Source organism: Bos javanicus, chromosome 3, assembly GCF_032452875.1.
Source record: "Bos javanicus breed banteng chromosome 3, ARS-OSU_banteng_1.0, whole genome shotgun sequence".
Classification (NCBI taxonomy): Eukaryota; Metazoa; Chordata; class Mammalia; order Artiodactyla; family Bovidae; genus Bos; species Bos javanicus.
Genome location: NC_083870.1, coordinates 34,214,873 through 34,233,928, shown reverse-complemented (window position 1 = coordinate 34,233,928; position 19,056 = coordinate 34,214,873). Strand labels below are relative to the sequence as shown.

The window sequence follows — 19,056 nt, the reverse complement described above, 5'->3', positions numbered from 1 at the left end:
GGGGGAAAGGCAGCATGGAAATTTCATGGAAAAACCACATTCTTACCTTATGCAAGATCTGTTACCGATTTCAAGAGATCCTTTACCAATACAGTAGCGGGGAAACTCTCAAGCCCACTGGGTACCAGTAGGTGAGCCAGAGGAGAGGGCAGAAAGGGACTGCAAAGTCCCAGGCATGGTGGGTCTTAACTATTTCCAGATGTGGAGCGTGACCGCGGCGAGGCCCAGACTCTGTAATTCTCATCCCATAGCTCTGGCTGGGACGACACCAACAGACAAACTATCCTACACTTGGTCTCAGATCTCCACAGCCAGAATTTAACTGCGTTTTCTGGCCAGTGAAAAATTCCCAGCAGAAATTCCCGTGCGGATTGCGGGCTTTTCTTGGGAATTCCCATTCCCCACGCCAATCGGCCGTGCGACCTCGGGAGGGTGCCTTGAACCGGAGAAACCAGTCCCTGGTATCTCTATATTCATCCAAATAAGACAGCCAAAAAGGTGAAAGGGGACTAAAGTCGAGCGGCGCCCGGTAAACTCGACAGGGCCGCCCTACATCTCGGAACCAACACTCGGCGTCCTGGTCTCTCTCTCTCTCCGTACTTCCGCTTTTGGTCACGCCTCCTTTACCCCAGCTAGGGAGGTCGAAGAAGTAACGGCCGCGGGCGTTGCCGGAAGTGTCGTAAAACGCCGGATATCCGGTTCCTCTGGGCGCTCTGGGAGCTGACGGAGAGGGCCGCCGCCCAGCAGTAGATTCTTCTCTCCGCCTGCTAAGCCGCAGTCTCCGCGGTTTTTGAGTGAGCCCCGGCCCGGTCCCTTCTTCCGCCGCCGCCATGGGGTGCACGTTGAGCGCCGAAGATAAGGCGGCGGTGGAGCGAAGCAAGATGATCGACCGCAACTTGCGGGAGGACGGGGAGAAAGCGGCCAAAGAAGTGAAGCTGCTGCTACTCGGTGAGGGGCTGGGGGCGGGGCTGGCGGGGTGGTTTAGAGGGCCCAGGCGCTTGAGAGTCCTAATGGGGCGTCGGGCCGGGCGGGAGAAGAGGACCCCGAAGAATCTGGAGGGCGTGACGGACGTGGGGCGTGGTGTGGGGTTGGTGGCTGATGCCGGAGGGCGTGATGAAGGGGTGGGGTTTTGGGGTTGTAGGAATTAGTCTGGAAAGAGGGTGTGCCACCATGCTGGATTGTGTTTAGCGAAGGAGCTTCGAAATGTGGTCCAATAGGACATTGAGACTGTATTGGGAATATGGGAAAAGCTCATAAAGGAAGAGCTGATGTTAGAGAAGGTTTTTCAAGGGAAGGGTTAGAGTAAGTTGGTGTTGAGGACTGGAGAGTGTGTTGGGCTTGTATAATGAACTGTGAGTTTGGAGCGTGGTGATACTTTATGACAGATTAGAGCTGGGGTGGGGGTTTGAATAATTAATATAAATAGAGAGGGGGTCTTGGACAGAGTGGTCACATAGGACCCTGTCATTTATTAGAGAGTGGACATTTCGAGCTCTCGCTGAGGTGGAGGAACCCTGGGTCGTCCAGGAACATAAAAGTGTATGGTTGAAATAACTGACAAGTTCTCAGGTGTAAAGGTAAAGAGTTTGAGTGTAGAGGCTGTGTGTACTTATCCACTATTTCCTATTATTTTTATTTTCTTAAGGTTTTTTATAACTCCTTCCATTGTTTTTATAAAGGGGGAGCTGGTGTGAGCTGAGGATATTTAAGGACTGGCTTGTTTGAGGTTTGTGGCATAGGATGTGATGATGACAATAGGTTACACAGTGGGAGTTGATGAATATTTGCTAGGGATGATGTGCAGTGGGAATGCAGTTATCTTAGGATAAATTATGGAATTGGACTTACTGTAAAAGATGACTGTGACAGACTTCTTTTGAGCTGGGCTTTTTTGTCTTCAAACGAAAAATATTGGCTTCAGGAATTACTGTTTATTTTACTTGACATTTGTTTTAAGTAGTTTTTATGTACAGTCAGATGCATTTTACTCAGCCTGGTTAGTTTTAGAATTTTTGAGAGATTGTTTTCTAGAAGCTCAGTGAATCATATAAAATACCCTGATGTCAGCTTACCAATAAATCAGGCCATATTTTTTCTTCACTGTTAGTATTTTCTAGGGATCTGTTAGGGAAGAGTAAATGGAAATAATGGTTTCTGTAAGCAATAGAACTTTGCTTTTTAAAACAATTGATTTTTGGGAAAAAGAAGTTGCTTTAGGATAAGTGCCAAATTTTTATGGTGTGAAGCTCCAGAGGACAGAATGTACCACCATAACCCAGGGTTTATTTTGTACTCTAGGGTGTTCAGGGTGCCCATGCTAGTCTTTTCATGTTAACGTATTTGGTAGTTTGTAGGTTGCAGGAGGCCTGGTAACAGCTTTTTGAATAAAGAAAGGAAGTTATGCACTGGAGTTTAAGCCTTCAGTTTGAATACTTGATCTTACAGAATGTATGAAAAAAAAAACTGAAGTTTCAAACTGCTACTCTTCCATAGAACAGGTATCATTTGTGAATGAGCATGGTCCCTGGTATTTAGTAGATGCTTAAATATAAACTGTTAACCAGCATGTGCCAGCTACTGTTGGACATAGCTCCTTGGGATCTTTCAGATGTTTGATATAAACTATAGTACTCAAGGCATTAGCATTGTTTCTATTGATCAGTTGGTTATGAAAGTAAAGGTGTGTTTTTATCTTCTATGATTATTTTGGTTTACATTCATAATCAGAGATCCCCTCAGGATATTAGGCTGTTGTAATACATGACTTTATAAACAGTGCATTTAATTAAAACCAAAATTAAACATATGATCACTTAGGAAATTTCAAAAGCAGTAGGTAAAAATCAAAGTACTACAACATTTGATTTTACTTTTTAATCAATTTCATTGTTTTAAGTAATTTTTTTTTTAATATTCTTGAGCAAGTTAAATGAACAGATTCAAGCAGGTTGCAGAGAGAGATGCATTTGCTTGAGTCATGACATAACACATGCTGCCAAGTCGCTTCAGTCGTGTCCGACTCTGTGCGACCCCATGGACTGCAGCCTACCAGGCTCCTCCATCCATGGGATTTTCCAGGCAAGAGTACTGGAGTGGGTTGCCATTGCCTTCTCCCGACATAACACATATATGAAATTAAAATTATCTTCTTTGCTATTTCTATAAACAAAATGCACTTATCACAGTATACAAATAATTTTGCTGTTGAATACCTCCTTTGATATACATGCAAGTCATTTTTACTTCCTCTGTGTAAAACTATCAAATTTGGTCTAAGTTGCAATCATTGTTATTATTTTAACAAAATGAATGTTACCAATTAAAGTTACTACAGAAATTCAGGAGGAATGCAGTATTGTACCTGTTTTGTTACTTTTTGTTTAAATTTCTTTTAGATGTGTTATTGAGAAGCTCTTGATATACTGTCTAATCATAATATTCTGTAAAAAAACAAAATTATGTTATACAGGGCTTCCTAACCAGAGTGTAGTGCATAGGAAGGCTTGCAGTGTGCTGTTTGCAAATGTTTTATGGTTTTGAATTTTTAAATCATTTTTATGATTTTAAATCATTTTGTAACTAACTTTTCAAATTTCACAGCAGTTAGAATGATATTTGAACATTTTTGGTATGATTCCACCAGTACACTTTTCTGAGTTTGGCAATCGAAAATATTTGATTTGGAAGATTTGTACCAATTAGTGTTTAATATCATCTGTAACATTTTGTACTTTATTTTTCATGCCATAATTTTATAATATAAAGAAAACGTATGTTATTTTCACCAGGTCTCTCCAGTTTACGTTGGTAATCTATACAAGTATTATAATTTTAAGCATGCAGCATGATGTGACTAAAGTTGGGAATCGCTGGTATAATGGATATGAGCAGTGCTTTTGGAGTCACATAAAACTGAATTCAATTCCCACCTCCATTTACTAGCTGTGAGACCCAAAGCATGTAACTTAGCCCTAGGAGTCTTATTTTCACATATAAAGTGGGGATGTGATACTTATTTCTAAAGTTCAAATGAGATAATATATGTAAACTGTTTAGCAAATAAATACTAACTAAATGGTGACTTCTGTTATTACAATGATTGGAAAACATCATTTTAGTTGCTTTTTTCAAGGGTGTTTCAGACAGATATTTGATTATTTTTCAAATTTTTTTTTTCAAATATTAATGAACCCTTTTCAAAGACCTTCAAAGAATTTTAATACAACTCTTTCGTGGTAGAAGGCATTAAACATTATCTTTTAGTTTTGTGGGTTACTAAATGATCTACTCCTGTGCTATCTCGATCCATTTCTTGATAGTTCCCCTTAGCAGACCTTGAGAAAGCATTGTTACACAAAATGAGGTTAATGCTTTCTTCTTTAGGATTTTGCTGGTAGTGGCAGGGCAAAAATTAAGTTGCATGCAGAGTATTAGTTAGTTAGTTAAAGTCGCTCAGTCGTGTCCGACTCTGCGACCCCATGAACCACAGCACGCCAGGCCTCCCTGTCCATCATCAACTCCTGGAGTCCACCCAAACCCATGTCCATTGAGTCGGTGATGCCGTCCAACCATCTCATCCTCTGTCGTCCCCTCTCCTCCTGCCCTCAATCTTTCCCAGCATCAGGGTCTTTTCAAATGAGTCAGCTCTTCACATCAGGTGGCCAGTATTGGAGCTTCAGCTTCAACATCAGTCCTTCCAATGAACACCCAGGACTGATCTCCTTTAGGTTGGACTGGTTGGATCTCCTTGCAGTCCAAGGGACTCTCAAGAGTCTTCTCCAACACCACAGTTCAAAAGCATCAATTCTTCGGCACTCAGCTTTCTTCACAGTCCAACTCTCACATCCATACATGACCACTGGAAAAACCATAGCCTTGACTAGATGGACCTTTGTTGACAAAGTAACGTCTCTGCTTTTGAATATGCTGTCTAGGTTGGTCATAACTTTCCTTCCAAGGAGTAAGTGTCTTTTAATTTCATGGCTGAAGTCACCATCCGCAGTGATTTTGGAGCCCAGAAAAATAAAGTCAGCCACTGTTTCCACTGTTTCCCCATCTATTTGCCATGAAGTGATAGGACCAGATGCCATGATCTTCGTTTTCTGAATGTTGAGCTTTAAGCCAACTTTTTCACTCTCCTCTTTCACTTTCATCAAGAGGCTCTTTAGTTCCTCTTCACTTTCTGCCATAAGGGTGGTGTCATCTGCATATCTGAGGTTATTGATATTTCTCCCAGCAGTCTTGATTCCAGCTTGTGCTTCCTCCAGCCCAGTGTTAGACTACTACTAAAAATCTTTTAGTTTGGAGGCAGATATCTCTGATAAAAGTAGTTCATTCTCTTACAGATGGTTGGTAAAACCGCAGACCTTGAGCTCTGTGCTTGTCACTCTGCCTCTCCGCCATGGTGTGCTGCTTCATGCTCTAGTTGCTTGGAAGGGAAAAGGGAGTGGATGAGTCCCTGCAGATATTTCCTCTTTTTCTTCCAACCCACTCTCTCCTTCCACAGGGTCTTTCACATCATGCCTTTTTTAAAAAAACAAAAAACCTGGGGTGTGTGTACTCCTTAGGGCTTCAGAAGATCCATAAACTTTATAAAATTGTTAGCAATATTTGTGGTTACATGGGGTTTTCTGGAGAGAAGAACCGTATCTTCATCAAGTTCTTCTATGATACTGCCTAACCTCCTTAAAGTCTGTCACCTTTGGACCGGAACATCAGTAGCTGGGCAAAAATGGGACATTCAGAATGCAAAGGGAAAACCTAGACACTGAAAAGTCTTTTACCTCTTTTCTCTAAAGGTTTTTTACTTGGAATTTTGAGAAAACCGTTTTCTGTGCTTTAGAGGGCTTCTCTTTCTACAGTTCCCCAGTGATTAATGAACTGCTCACTGCCACTTGCCTCAAGTCAGTATATCCAGTACAGAACTTGCCTCCCCTCTTCACTTCTCTTCCCCAAATCCACCTCCTGTGAACCTTTCTGTTCTGAGATTATCATTCTCAAAATCACCTACCCTGAAAACTAAACTTTTTTTTTTTTAAACTCCTGGCTTGCTCTTATCCATACAATCAGTCAGTTGCCAAATTCTGTGACTCAGTTGTTAACCAGATTTTTGTATTTCCTGAACCAGTAAAATGATTTTTTATGTTATTGACTTGACTAATGTCTCCAACATTATATTTTTCTTAGTAAACACATTTTTTTAACTATTCCAAGCACCATCTGTTATGATTACTATTTTAGTTTCCTTTCCTCCCTGAAACCTTTTTGATGTTCTGAGTTGGATATGATGTATCCCTCTTTTTGAAACCTCATAGTACTTTTTATGCTATCATCTACCTTATATTATGGTTATTTGTAAACTTAGCAGCTCCTAACTATGTATGGCCTTTGAGGGCTGAGTGAACTTGGTGTTTTTATATCTTTATATCTGCTGCAGCACCTAATATAATGCTAAGGTGTTTTGCCTGTAAGAAACTCATTCATACTTGTTCCAGTCAAGGAGGTCTTTGTTGAAAAGACACAGTGGGCAACTTTATAGGCATCAGACATCCAAGGATAGATAAGAAAGGAAATACAAGCAGGTTGAATGCATGTGGAATGTAATACATGTCCCCTACCCCCATTTCTCCTAGAGACTGGTCACTTGCTCTGCTTTGTTGGTAAGTCACCTCTTCAGATCAGCTTTCTCTGCTCACTCAGGACCTCTTTGCTCCTACTTCCCTTCCCTAAGTCTTCAATTTTGACTTACTGTGATACCTCTGGCTCACACACTGCCTAATCTGGTAGTTCAGGTACTTCATATCGTCTGACTCAGGTTCCCAGGATTCTCATTCTGGGTTCCTGGAAAAGAATATCAGATTGGCCCATCCCTTTCAGGTGCCTACCTGTGGTGGGAATATGGCAGGGTTGTGGGGTATCATGAGTTTCATAAGGCTGACCCTTTCAGGGACTAGGTGGGCCAAGTTCTCTATTAAAAAGGCTTGGCTAGAGAGTTAATGTTTAATAGATGATAATGCCTAGCAAAGAGTCGGACACGACTGAGCGACTGAACTGAACTGAATGCCTAGCTAGTAGACACTCATTAAATGTAAGCTGAACTTAATGGAATGAGATGAATTGAAGAGCTAAACATATCATTATTTAGTTTTTCTTTAATTCACAAGAGCATGGCTGCTAATTTTCAACATCAAGTTGTCACTTTGTGTAGTTGGGAGATGTAATTAAATTCAACTTCAGGTAGATGCAAGATTTTAAGCTCCCATTATCAACATATCCAACTCAGAGATTTTCTTTCCAGATGCAAGGGGGTTGAGTTCAATCCCTGGTAGAGGAACTAAGATCCTACATGGTGTATGGCAAGGTCAAACAAAACAGCAACACATCCAACCAGAGTAGTTAATATCACTTGAATTTAATTACCTTTTATTTTTATTTATTTATTTATTTTTAATTTATATTTTTATTTTTGGCTGTGCTGGGTTTTCATGGCTGAGCGTGGGCTTTCTTTAGTTGTGGAGAGTGGAGACTACTCTCTGGTTGCAGTTCACAAGCTTCTCACTGTGGAGCGCAGGCTCAATAGCTGTGGCACACAGGCTTAATTGCCCCATGATATGTGCAATCTTCCTGGACCAGGGATCAAACCTGTGTCCCCTGCATTGGCAGGCAGATTCTTAACCTCTGGACCACCAGAGAAGTCCTACCTTTGATTTTTAATTCAGGAATTAATTTTCTTAAATGCATATAATCAGTTCAGAATCTATGCATCATTGTCCCTACTTTTTCCTGGCTAACTTTTCCCTCTATTATTATTAATTTTTTCCCCCTCTATTATTTTTATGAGCACCAGAAAATTGTCCGGAGCTAAGGGAGAGGGAAAATGGACCATTTTTCTCCTTGTTAATAACCTTGCTTAGAGGTTTTTGTTAGAGAGTAGGTAAAAACATTTGGTAAAGAGATTGCTCTTAGATTTTAGTTATCCATGCCGTGTCTTCTTCTGTTTGGTTTTATTTGGAAGTGGGGCTTGTTAGGAGAAATGGGAAGGAAGATATGCTTTAAGTATTCACGAGCTAGAATATTAGCAGTAAAGACCAAAAAATTAAAACGTGGGTCTTATAAGAATTGTCTAGAGCAGTGGACACTAAATTTGTTCAGATTACCAGTTTGTGGTATGTTGTTGTTGCTGTTTAGTTGCTAAGTCCTGTCTGACTCTTTGTGAAAGTCCTGTCTGACTCTCTGCAACCCCGTGGACTGTAGTCCACCAGGCTCCTTTGTCCGTGGGATTTCCCAGGCAAGAATACTGGAGTGGGTTGCCATTTCCTTGTCTGGGGGATCTTCCTGACCCAGAGATTGAAGCAGGCACCTCCTGCTTGGCAGGAGATTCTTTATCACTGAGCCACCTGAGAAGTCCATAGGGTAGGATGAATTGGGAGATTGAGATTGACATATATACACTATTGATATTATGTATAAAATAGATAACTAATGAGAGCCTGCTGTGTAACTCAGAGGACTGTACTCAGTGCTCTGTGGTGACTTAAATGAAAAGAAAGGAATCCACAAAAGAAGGGATATGTATATGTCCCGCTGATTCACTTTGCTGTACAGGAGAAACTAACCCAACATCGTAAAGCAACTATACTCCAATAAAAATTAAAAACATTTGTTTTGTAGTAAACAGAATACAGTAGACTAGCACTAATAAAATCCATCTATTTGGACTAGTAACTCAATTGAGAAATAGGAGATAGCATGTAATGTAGGGCAGAGACTGAAAACTGGAAGAGCAGTCCTCATCTCTGAGCTTCATTTTCCTTTTTCTGTACAGTGAGGTCCAACTTCAGGGGTCCCTTGTCTGTGAAATTAATATTGTCAACTAGATGGAATATTTTAGCAAGTTATTAACAAGGCTATATTTGTGTTATTTCTCTTTTTCTTGAGTCTGATTGAAAGTAGTGTAACATAATAAAGCTGTTTAGGAAGATAGTTAAAGACAAGTTTAAAACTTGAAAGACATAAATTCACGAAGTACTTGTATGTAAATATTCAAGAGGATATAAATAAATTCTTCTAGTATTTGATTTTCCTACCTATTTTAATTATCTTCATTTTGTCTAATTCTTTATCAGTGTTGGGCAAGTTAGAGTTATCTTTAAACTTTTATCTATCCAGGCTATTGTTTTACCTACGTAGCAATCATCCGTGTCATTTCTGTAATTCAAGCTTCTTGAACTGAATAACAGTGTTAGGATCACTGTTTAATTGTTCCAGTTTTGATGCAGCACTGTATGTAAATGCAATACACTATTTTTGATGTCTTGCTATTAGGTGCTAACAGAAATGAATATATCTGATAAGAACCAAGCAAAGAAAGGATACCAGAAAGACCAAATTTATTTGACTTGTACCTGAATAATGGCCTAGGTGATCTTTGAAACAATTTTCAGGAGGATACAGTCTTGTGTTTTCCTTTTGGATATGCCGCACAGCTTATGGGATCTTCGTTTCCAACCAGGGATTGAACCAGGGCCCATGGCACTGAAAGCGCAGAGTCCTAACCACTGGACTGCCAGGGAGTTCCCAGATACAGTCTTTAGACATGAGTTTGCTTTGATTTCTGAATTTAACTTAGAAGATATTTAAAGTTTAAGACTTTTAAGGATTAGCTGAGATACATTGTCCTGTTACTGTTTTTTTGCTATAGTCACATGTCTGTATCTCAGGTAAATGTTTTAATAATCATATAAAAGTCTTAAGTTTTTTGTGTGTTGTTAGTATTTTACATCTCAAAAAATTTTCATTGCTTAAAAGTGGACGGTATCCTATTTTTTTAGCTGTTTGTATAAATCTATAGCTGGCATGACAGGCATGTCTCACCAGGATTGAAACATATACTATTTGGTATATTTAAATTGTTCTTGTATTTCCTGCTTTTATTCACGTGGCCTGCTGTTAACACTTATTACACTTGTAAAACAGGGGCCATTTAAATCAGACCTCTTTAAAAATGAGCAGTATAACCTGATTCTTGTCATATTGTAATTAATCTTCCTGTAGTGATTGATCGTGCAACCTATCTACACTTGGCTAAATACTCAAAATTTCCTTTATCCTTTCAAGTTGGATTTTAAAAGTAAAATAGTATTCCATTGAATTCTGAGAACTTAGGAACATGTTATCTTTAAACATTGTATTTGGATTTCTGTTTTAGTCATGTATTGAAATCTCTAGTTTTTATAGGTTTTATTTAATGGATAGTATTTTATACTTAGATATGACCTTGGAACTTACCAATATAATTTTAGAATCATTAGGTTAAAAATATTTTAAAATCAGTTGAGGAGCAGCAAAGCTCCTCTTTAGTCACTACTTTTGAACTAATGAGGAAATGAATTTTGCCCCATACCTTGAAGTTATGTTTTACAAATTACTGTAAATTACAGAAGGATTGTTTTAGAGTGAGATACCTTTAATAGAACATTCCCCCCTCTATGTACTGCAGTTAGAACATGGGAATTGTTAACTTCAGAACAGGACTTGGTTTGAAGTAATGATATAAATACTACAATGATTTATGTAGATATTGTAGTTCTGATGTATGTGACGTGATGGCACAGTCTTAACCTTTCTGTGCAAGTTATTTTAATATTGAGTTATGTATGTATTTCTGAAAATAAAAATTGAACTACTTCAGTTTAATGATGTAAGTCCTTTTTTTTTTTTTTTTTACCATTTTGCAGCATTAACAATTCTTCATGTTTAGGCTCATTTCAGATTATTGAAAATAATTTCCTTTCTTTGTCTATATCTAAGAAGACACATGTGTTTCTTACTCTTTTATTTTTATTACAGTTGTAATTAAAGTCCACGTTCATGTTCTCATTGATTTTGTAGTTTTCAACTTTTTCTAGACTACTTAAAAGTTTATTTAGTAAGCTTTTTGTTTGGGAATAATTTTAGGTTTGTAGGAAAGCTGCAGAAATAATGCAGGGAGTTCCTGTGTAGTATTTGCTTGATCTTCTTTAGTGTTGATGTGTTACATAGCTGTGGTTTATTTGTCAGAACTAAGAGATTAATGTTGATGCATTAATGTTAATTTCACACTTTATTTGAAGTTCAGCAGTTTTTCCATGAATGTTCTTTTTCTGCTGCACAATCCAGTTCAGGACACTGCATTGCATTTAGTCAAGGTTACTTTTTATTAAGCTTTTTGGTTTTCAGTGTTCAGAAGGAGGCTTGTTTATTGACTTATTTATGATTAGGTATCTGATTGTCTTATGTGTACACAGGTACTTTGCTAGCCTGGAGATATAAATGAGAAATAGACAAAACTCTTAAGCAGTTCAAGTTGTGGAGATACACAAGTAAACAGTGGTAATGGAATGCTGTTATAGAAAAAATAGCCAGTTTTGGGAGGAGGGAGAGACATATCAGGGAAGTCCTCTCCGAGGTGACATTTGAGATAGACTTTGAAGGATAAATAGAAACTCTTAAGGCAGAGAGTAGAGAGAAGCACATCCAGGCAGAGGGAATAGTATGTACAAAGACTCAGAAATATGAATGAGCAAATAGATTTGCCCCGGAGTAAAGGGTTGGCATGGGAGGAGTGTAGGAGGTAAGGCTGGAAAGGTATACAGGGCATTTGGAGAGTATTGATTTGAATTTTTACTAGCTGTATTTTAAAAAGCTACATTTTACTGTCGCTAAGTAGATAAAGATTTGTTGTTGTTTAGTTCAACTTTGTGACCCCGTGGACTGTAGCCAGCCAGGCTCTTCTGTCCATGGGATTTCCTGGGCAAGAATACTGGAGTGGGTTGCCATTTCCTTCTCCAGGGGATCTTCCAGACCCAGGGATCGAAATGCATCTCCTGCATTATGGGTGGATTCTTTACCACTGAGCCACCAAGGAAGCCCCTAGGTAAAGGTAAATATAGATAGAATTTTGGGGAAATCATCTAGAGACTTTGCATTCTCCTTTCCTTTTATTACCTCTCTTTTTTGCCATTCTGCTACTAATTCATGCTCTAATAAAGGTTAGTAGAAAGAAATACATGTATGAACCCACTTTTTGGGGTTTTGACTTATAGCCTTGGTGAGCATTTATATGGTAAAGGAAATTGAAATTGTAGACATCCATAGGGATGTATAACTGAATTTGAATTGAAACTGAACTGAAATTGTAGACAACTGAATTTATATTTTGTTACTGGTGAATTTTTAAAGTTGGCATTTGCATTCAATTAAATAGGCATTTAGAAAAGTGCTGTATGCTGCCATCAATGTTTGAGACTTAGGTAGCAATATGATTCTAATATTTTTAAATGTGAAAATTTGATGAATGGATGTAACATTACAGTTAACTTTGTAGGACATCACTGCTATGAATTATTTGTATGGGTTAAATGTGTATTTCACATTTCTGTTTCACAAGAAAATTTTGAGGCAGAGCTAGCTGGTAAGAAATGTGCCTATTTAAAAATAGTTTTCAGTCAGGTCACATGTATATACCATGTAATTTAGCCTTAGCACTACAGTGACTTTATGTTGCTCTGCTTTCAAAGAAATAAAAGGAAAGTTACTCACCAGAAGCCAGGATTAGAACATTGCAGCAGTCAGAAAATGAACCCCCTTCTTGCTCGCAAATGACTGATCCCTTAAGCACACTTGTTATATTTCATAAAAGTGAAGAAGAGAGCCTGCTTCCCCCTTTTAATTGACTTGTTGTCCAAAGAAAACACATGATCTTTAGTAACACTGTTCATATTCTCAAGTGAAAATATTTTGAGGAGAGCTACTTGGCTAAGTGAGCTGCATCTTTTTTTTTTTTTTTTTTTTAATATTTTGTCCCCATTTAGGTGGTTTATGAACGTTAACTTTCTACTTTATGGTTTATAATGTGGCTTGTAAAATGATAGGATCAAGTCCATGAAAGATGTGAAGCTGAACAAACCCTACACCACTGTGTAAGCCAGACATATCTTGGTTGTTAGAGATTTAAAAAAAAATTCTCCCCATCCCTTATTGCGTATTTACCTTCTAGAAATATTTAATGAAAAAGTAATTGATACTGAGAGGAGACACATAGGTAACTTCAGATAACTGGTAATGTTTAACTTTTTATATTGAGTAATAGGTACACATATATTTGTTTTGTCTTGCACATGTCATAAATATCTCTTCTTACATTCAATATTTAATTGAAGCAACTTAAAAAGGTTTAAAGGCCAGAAAAGGGGTTTAAGCCAGTTCCATTCAAAGTGGTGGTCATGGTGGTTTTGTTTTGTTGGGTCACAAGGGATAGAAAACTCACTCAAACTAGCTTAGAGTTGAAGAGGGGAATTACTGTTAAACTAGAGATAGATTTATGAAAGTGCAGGAAGAGCTGAAGAATCAGGCTGCAGAAACTGAAGCAGTATTGGCATTGGCCACCTGTTGTCTGCCTTTATTCTGTTTCTTTCTCACTGTCTTCATTATTCACCATTTCTGCCTCTTTTTACTTTGTCCTTACTGATTCTCCTTTGTGTCTGCCTCTCTCCTTTGTCTCCTTGGTCCCATACATTCTCTCTTCCCTCAGTTATTTTTCGTGTCTTCTTTTGTGCAGTCTCTCTCACATGACATCTCTGAGTCTCTGTGTGCATTTGTTTATACTGTTTTCTCTCCAGACCAGCTTTCTGAATCCTTTCCTTTATGGGGGGACTTCCCTCATGTCTCAGACGGTAAAGAATCTGCCTGCAGTGCAGGAGACCTGGGTTTGATCCCTGGGTCAGGACAATCCCCTGGAGAAGGGAATGGCAATGCACTCCAGTCTTCTTGCCTGGAAAATTCCATGGACAGAGGAGCCTGGCAGGCTACAGTCCATGGTGTTGCAAAGAGTCAGACACGACTGAGCGACTAACATATCTTTATGGTATTGATGTGCTATAATGGTAGTCTTAGTTTTCACACATTGTGACCTTGTAGTTTAGGATGACTTTTTCTGTGTCTTCTAGTGCAGAGTCCTCCAATAATTGATTGGTTGAAATGGCAACCCACTCCAGTATTCTTGGCTGGAAAATCCCATGGACGGAGGAGCCTGGTAGGCTGTACAGTTCATGGGATTGCAAAGAGTCGGACACGACTGAGTGACTTCACTCACTCACTCCAGTAAGGCACTTTGAGTGGTCTATCAACAAAATCTTTGCCAAACCTGAGAATGGACATTCTCAGCACCATGGGATAGAATGGTCATGAAATACAGTCATGGCCACTGCTGACTTTCAAGGCCCATGAAAGGAGTTCAGGGTGAAAATCATAAATGAGGCACTCTGTGCTCTGGGAAAAACTGGCAGAACAGGCCTTCAGATAGTTAGATCCTTTCAGGAAAAGATTTTATGAGTTCCAATTCTTGCATCTTCTTATACCTAGAGAAACACTGACGTCATTAATGGTGACATCTGCTTTGGCTATTAAGAAAAATTTTACAGTTAAAAAGTCAAAATAGAGTGGCTATGGTTCAGAGAGGGCTTCCCTTGTAGCTCAGTCGGTAAAGAATCTGCCTGCTGTGCAGAAGACCCGGGTTCGATCCCTGAGTTGGAGAAGGAAATGGCAACCCACTCCAGTATCTTTGCCTGGAAAATCTCATGGACAGAGGAGCCTAGTGGGCTGCAGTCCATGGGGTCGTAAACAGTCGGGCACGACTGAGCGACTAACATTAACACACTCATCTTTTGGAGCTAGGTCACACAGGGTGTAGGTCTTCTGTCAGCCTGTGACTGGGTGGGTCCTGTGTGAGGTTTTTACTGATTATCCAGTCATAGAGAGGGCCATGGCCCAGATCCTGTAGTCCCCAACCCCCAAATGAAATAGGGATGTCTCCAGAAGAGGTTATGGGTAGGCAGGTACTCTTAATGTATCAATTAAGTTTAATAAAAATAGTGCACTTTTAGTCTCTTTGGTGATTGGTATATAGTTACTTCCTGGAAAAATCTTTCTCAGAGAGGAGACCCTTTATCTTTGTCCTAGTCACAACTCACTGCCATCTTTTATTGTTAAGATATTCATTCATTCATTCATTCATTCAGTGAACAAATATGTAATGAGCACTCATAACATTTCTTACACTCTTTCAGGTATTGGATATAGAGTGGACAGGACAGATTGATAGCAGTTAATTTCACTGAAGCAGATAATGGGTATAAGAGAGCTGGAACAGGGTTTGAGAATAAAATTTAGAGGGGAATAGGGAGAATAGGGGGCTTCCCTGGTGGCTCAGATGGTAAAGAATCTGCCTGCAATGCAGGAGACCTGGGTTTGATCCGTGGATTGTGAAGATCCTCTGGAGGAGGGCATGGCAACCCACTCCAGTATTCTTGCCTGGAGAATCCCATGGACAGAGGAGCCTGGTGGGCTACAGTCCATGGGGTCGCAAAGAGTCGGTCATGACTGAGGGCCTAAGTACAGCTCAGGGAAAATAGGAGACTTGTGAGTGAGTCCAGATTTATTGTCAAATATAGTTGTGAGGTGAGAGTTGAAGACGTAACCACGAGTGGGTGTGGGCTGACTGAAGATAGCAGAGGAGTGGAAATGTCCTGTTTCTGTTAACTGCCCAACATTGAAAATTCCATCTATCGCAACTGGCATTCGCAAAATGTTGATTAGGCAACCACTGAATCTCATAGAAACTCAAGCCATTTCCCCCACAGTTATTATGTGTCTACTCTGTCCTACAATGTGCTCTAGATTGGGGATAGGGACACAAAAAGAAGGCAGTGTTTTTGTGCTTTCGAGGAGCAAGCTTTTGAGTTTAGGGCTAGTGGAATACTAAACAGACCCCAACTCAAATACTTAAAATAATTTGTTCAAGTATTAGTGTTTTGGTGTTTGACATTAGCCTATGTAGGATCAAATTGAACCTGGTCAGAGTCACTTTGAAGGAGAATTACATAGATGCGGAAGGATTTTCAGGTTGTACCAAAAAGTTTCATTACCATTTTAATCAAAATCAAGAAAAACCCATTAGCAGTTTATGAGATTAGGAGCTGGAAAGAGAGTCAAAAATTTTTTTCTTATTGAGTATCCAGAGCTGGCTAGAGATAAAATGAGTTGATGTGACTGGGAAGGACAGTTTGGGGCTTAATTTTGGAAATTAACCTCTAGGGCTGATGCTGAAAGGAAATAATCTGTGCCAGCCATCAGAGCAGGGAGTATTAATTGACTGTGTTCAGAGGGAATAGGGGAGGCTTCAGCAAAGAGTTGAGATTGAATTGAATAGTATTTTCAAGAATGTTTAAATGCAGAAGACTGGCATGCTTAGAGGGACAGTGAGCTAGGTGAAAAAATTATATTTTAGGTTAAGGAAACTTGTTAATTTCACAAGAAAAATAGATCTAACTTCTCCTTTAAGACCATAAATTCCTAAACTTATTTGTCTTTGAAGTCACAGTGTCTAGCAGTGCCAGGCAATGCAAGATATGTTTGTGTTTTGTTTGTTTGTTTGTTTCAAAGGCTGAATAACAATTTTTGTTTGTTCTGTGATGTTTTCCCCATCTGTAATTTTGCTAACCATTTCTTTTACTGAGTTAGAAAGCTGGAAACTAGTCTTTGTGTTAAGCATCGTACCTTGAGACCTTCCCTGGTGGCTCAGACGGTAAAGCGTCTGCCTACAATGCGGGAGACCCGGGTTCGATCCCTGGGTCGGGAAGATCCCCTGGAGAAGGAGATGGCAACCCACTCCAGTATTCTTGCCTGGAAAATCCCATGGACGGAGAAGCTTGGTTGGCTCCTGTCCATGGGGTCGCAAAGAGTCGGACACGACGGAGCAACTTCACTATCACTATCACTGTTGTACCTTGAAAAGCATGTTGGATGAAATGTCAGTTTTTTACCTTAATCTGAATTTTTATTCTGTTAGCTACTTTTGCCTTAATAGAAAGGAATCAGTATGAACAATAGATAATCTTTTTTAAAACATTTATTTTTAATTGAAGGATAATTGCTTTACAGTATTGTGTTGATTTATGCCAAACATCAACATGAGACCCCTCCCACAATAGATAATCTTATTGTAAATAGCATGAATTGTGCATCTGTGATCTTTAGTTATAGATATTCACATTTTTTTTAATGAATAGTAATCAACTTGAATGTTATTCTAGTTTGAGACTGTATAAATACAGAGTATCCTTGAGCATGATTATAGGAGCTTGGCTGCTAAACAGCTCTTACCTTCTCACTGTTGTTGCGCTCTTTAATTCTTTCTGCTCTTTGTGCCTTCTTGACTAGAGTACATAATTGGAGAACATGCTGATCACTGTATTATGGTAGTACTGTGGATTGTTGAATTAATAGGAAGATGTGGCTCCATGGTTTGATTTGAAGCCTCTGTGTGTCAGAATTAGTTAGTCTGCCTTTAGTATTATAATACAGTCATTGAATATTAGCATACAGCCATAAAGCACATTGAGGCCAAAATCCTTCACCTTTTATGTATAAGGAAACTCGGCATTAAATGAGGTTACTTGCCCACCGTCACAAGCTAGTCATGGCAGAGCTAGCACCAAAGTCTCCTCTTGCATAGTGTGTTACTACGTGGCTGCCCTGGTGGCTCAGGCGGTAAAGAATCTCCCTGCAGTGTGGGAGACCCAGGTTCAATCCCTGGGTTGGGAAGATCACCTGGAGAAAGGCATTTGACTAAAAAAATCTTCTTAAGTGCCTGAGTTGTAAATGAAAGGTGAAAATAATTTAGAAAGAAAAATAAAATGTACTGACCAAGCTTTCAATTTGCTGTGGGAGAGATGCTGTCTATACCTATATGTTCCAGTCATGTGTTCCCATAGTCTGATTTTGGAGGCCTATGGAGAGTCCATGAGCTGTATCTTGGTCTAGCACTGGCTAGAGGGTTATCCAAAAATACTGACATGCTGGGGGCTGTGCAGACCTCTAGAAAAGGGGTTATGCTGCAGCTATAATCCTGGGCTTTTAGAAGTTTCATGATTTTTCCACAGAAACAAGTATTTGAAAGGAAGAGAGATTTTTCAGGTGCCACTGGAGTAACTACTAGTATATGAGGTAGAAGGAGGTAGTAGTGCAGAGACCTGTGGGGGAGCTTAAGAAACAGCTGCAGAGGTGCAGATGGGTGAGAAGTGTGGGAGCAGAGATAGCAGACAGGAGAATCTAGAACTGAAAATAGATTTAAGGAAGAAAGTGTCTTTGTTCCTCAGGGTTGGGCAGAGAGAATGACTAATGCTTTGATGTATTTGCTGCAGCTTTTAGGTTGTAAGTTGCTGTTAAGTGTGTGAATCCAGATTCTATCTATAGTATTGTTGTTGTGAGAGAGCAGCTAAGTAATTACACCATTTCTACTGCGATTTTGAACCAACATCAATATCCAATATCCAACAAGTTTTTATTAAGTTAAGCTCTTTGGGCCTTAACATCACTTGGTGGTACTCAGAACAGAGAAAACAGCATTCACAAATAATGGCTAGTTAAAATTTATTGAATACCTACTATGTACTGGGCACTGCTCTAAGAACCTCCTATGGACCCCTGTTTTATAGATGAAGAAATTTATTATACCTGATGGCACATAAATATGAAAAAGCATAATAAACTCACGTACCTTCTTTGGGTTGACTTTAAAGTTTTCTTTTAGTCAAAAGTGGAAGAGAAAAAGAGGAGGTATCAGGTGACATGGTATTTTTGAGCATCAGCCATCTTTCAGGGTTTTTAAAATCAGTGTGTATGTAAGCTAAATGTGTTTCCTGATATATAATGATTTATTTATGCTAGCAATTCACTGACCTTAAAAAGAAAACCTGCAAAGAAATCATCACCACCTCTTCTTTTCATACCCATAATACAGTATATGTTGTGGGAAGAAATAGAGGGGGCCTGTGATGAAACCTGCTCTCAAGGAGCTCCTTAAAAGTAAAATTTAGAATATATTTAGGTAATTACAGTGATTTTACAGTAGACTATGTACTGGTAAATTGGTTTTGGTTTTACAGTGTTGGTGATTGTGTGCACCAAGCTGTACACATGTTTCTTTCTTGTTCTGTTTGACAGTTTATAACATGATTT

At 39.2% G+C, this 19,056-nt stretch overlaps 1 protein-coding gene across 1 annotated transcript in view; it reads left to right on the top strand.

The window, feature by feature from the left end:
• The first annotated feature begins 649 nt into the window (after positions 1 to 649).
• Positions 650 to 19,056, top strand: part of GNAI3 (G protein subunit alpha i3) — a 44,707-nt gene continuing 26,300 nt past the window's right edge. The window contains exon 1 of the mRNA XM_061410919.1: positions 650 to 948. Within this exon, the coding sequence (XP_061266903.1) occupies positions 831 to 948 (118 nt within the window). The 5' untranslated portion in view covers positions 650 to 830. The remainder of the gene's footprint in view (positions 949 to 19,056) is intronic.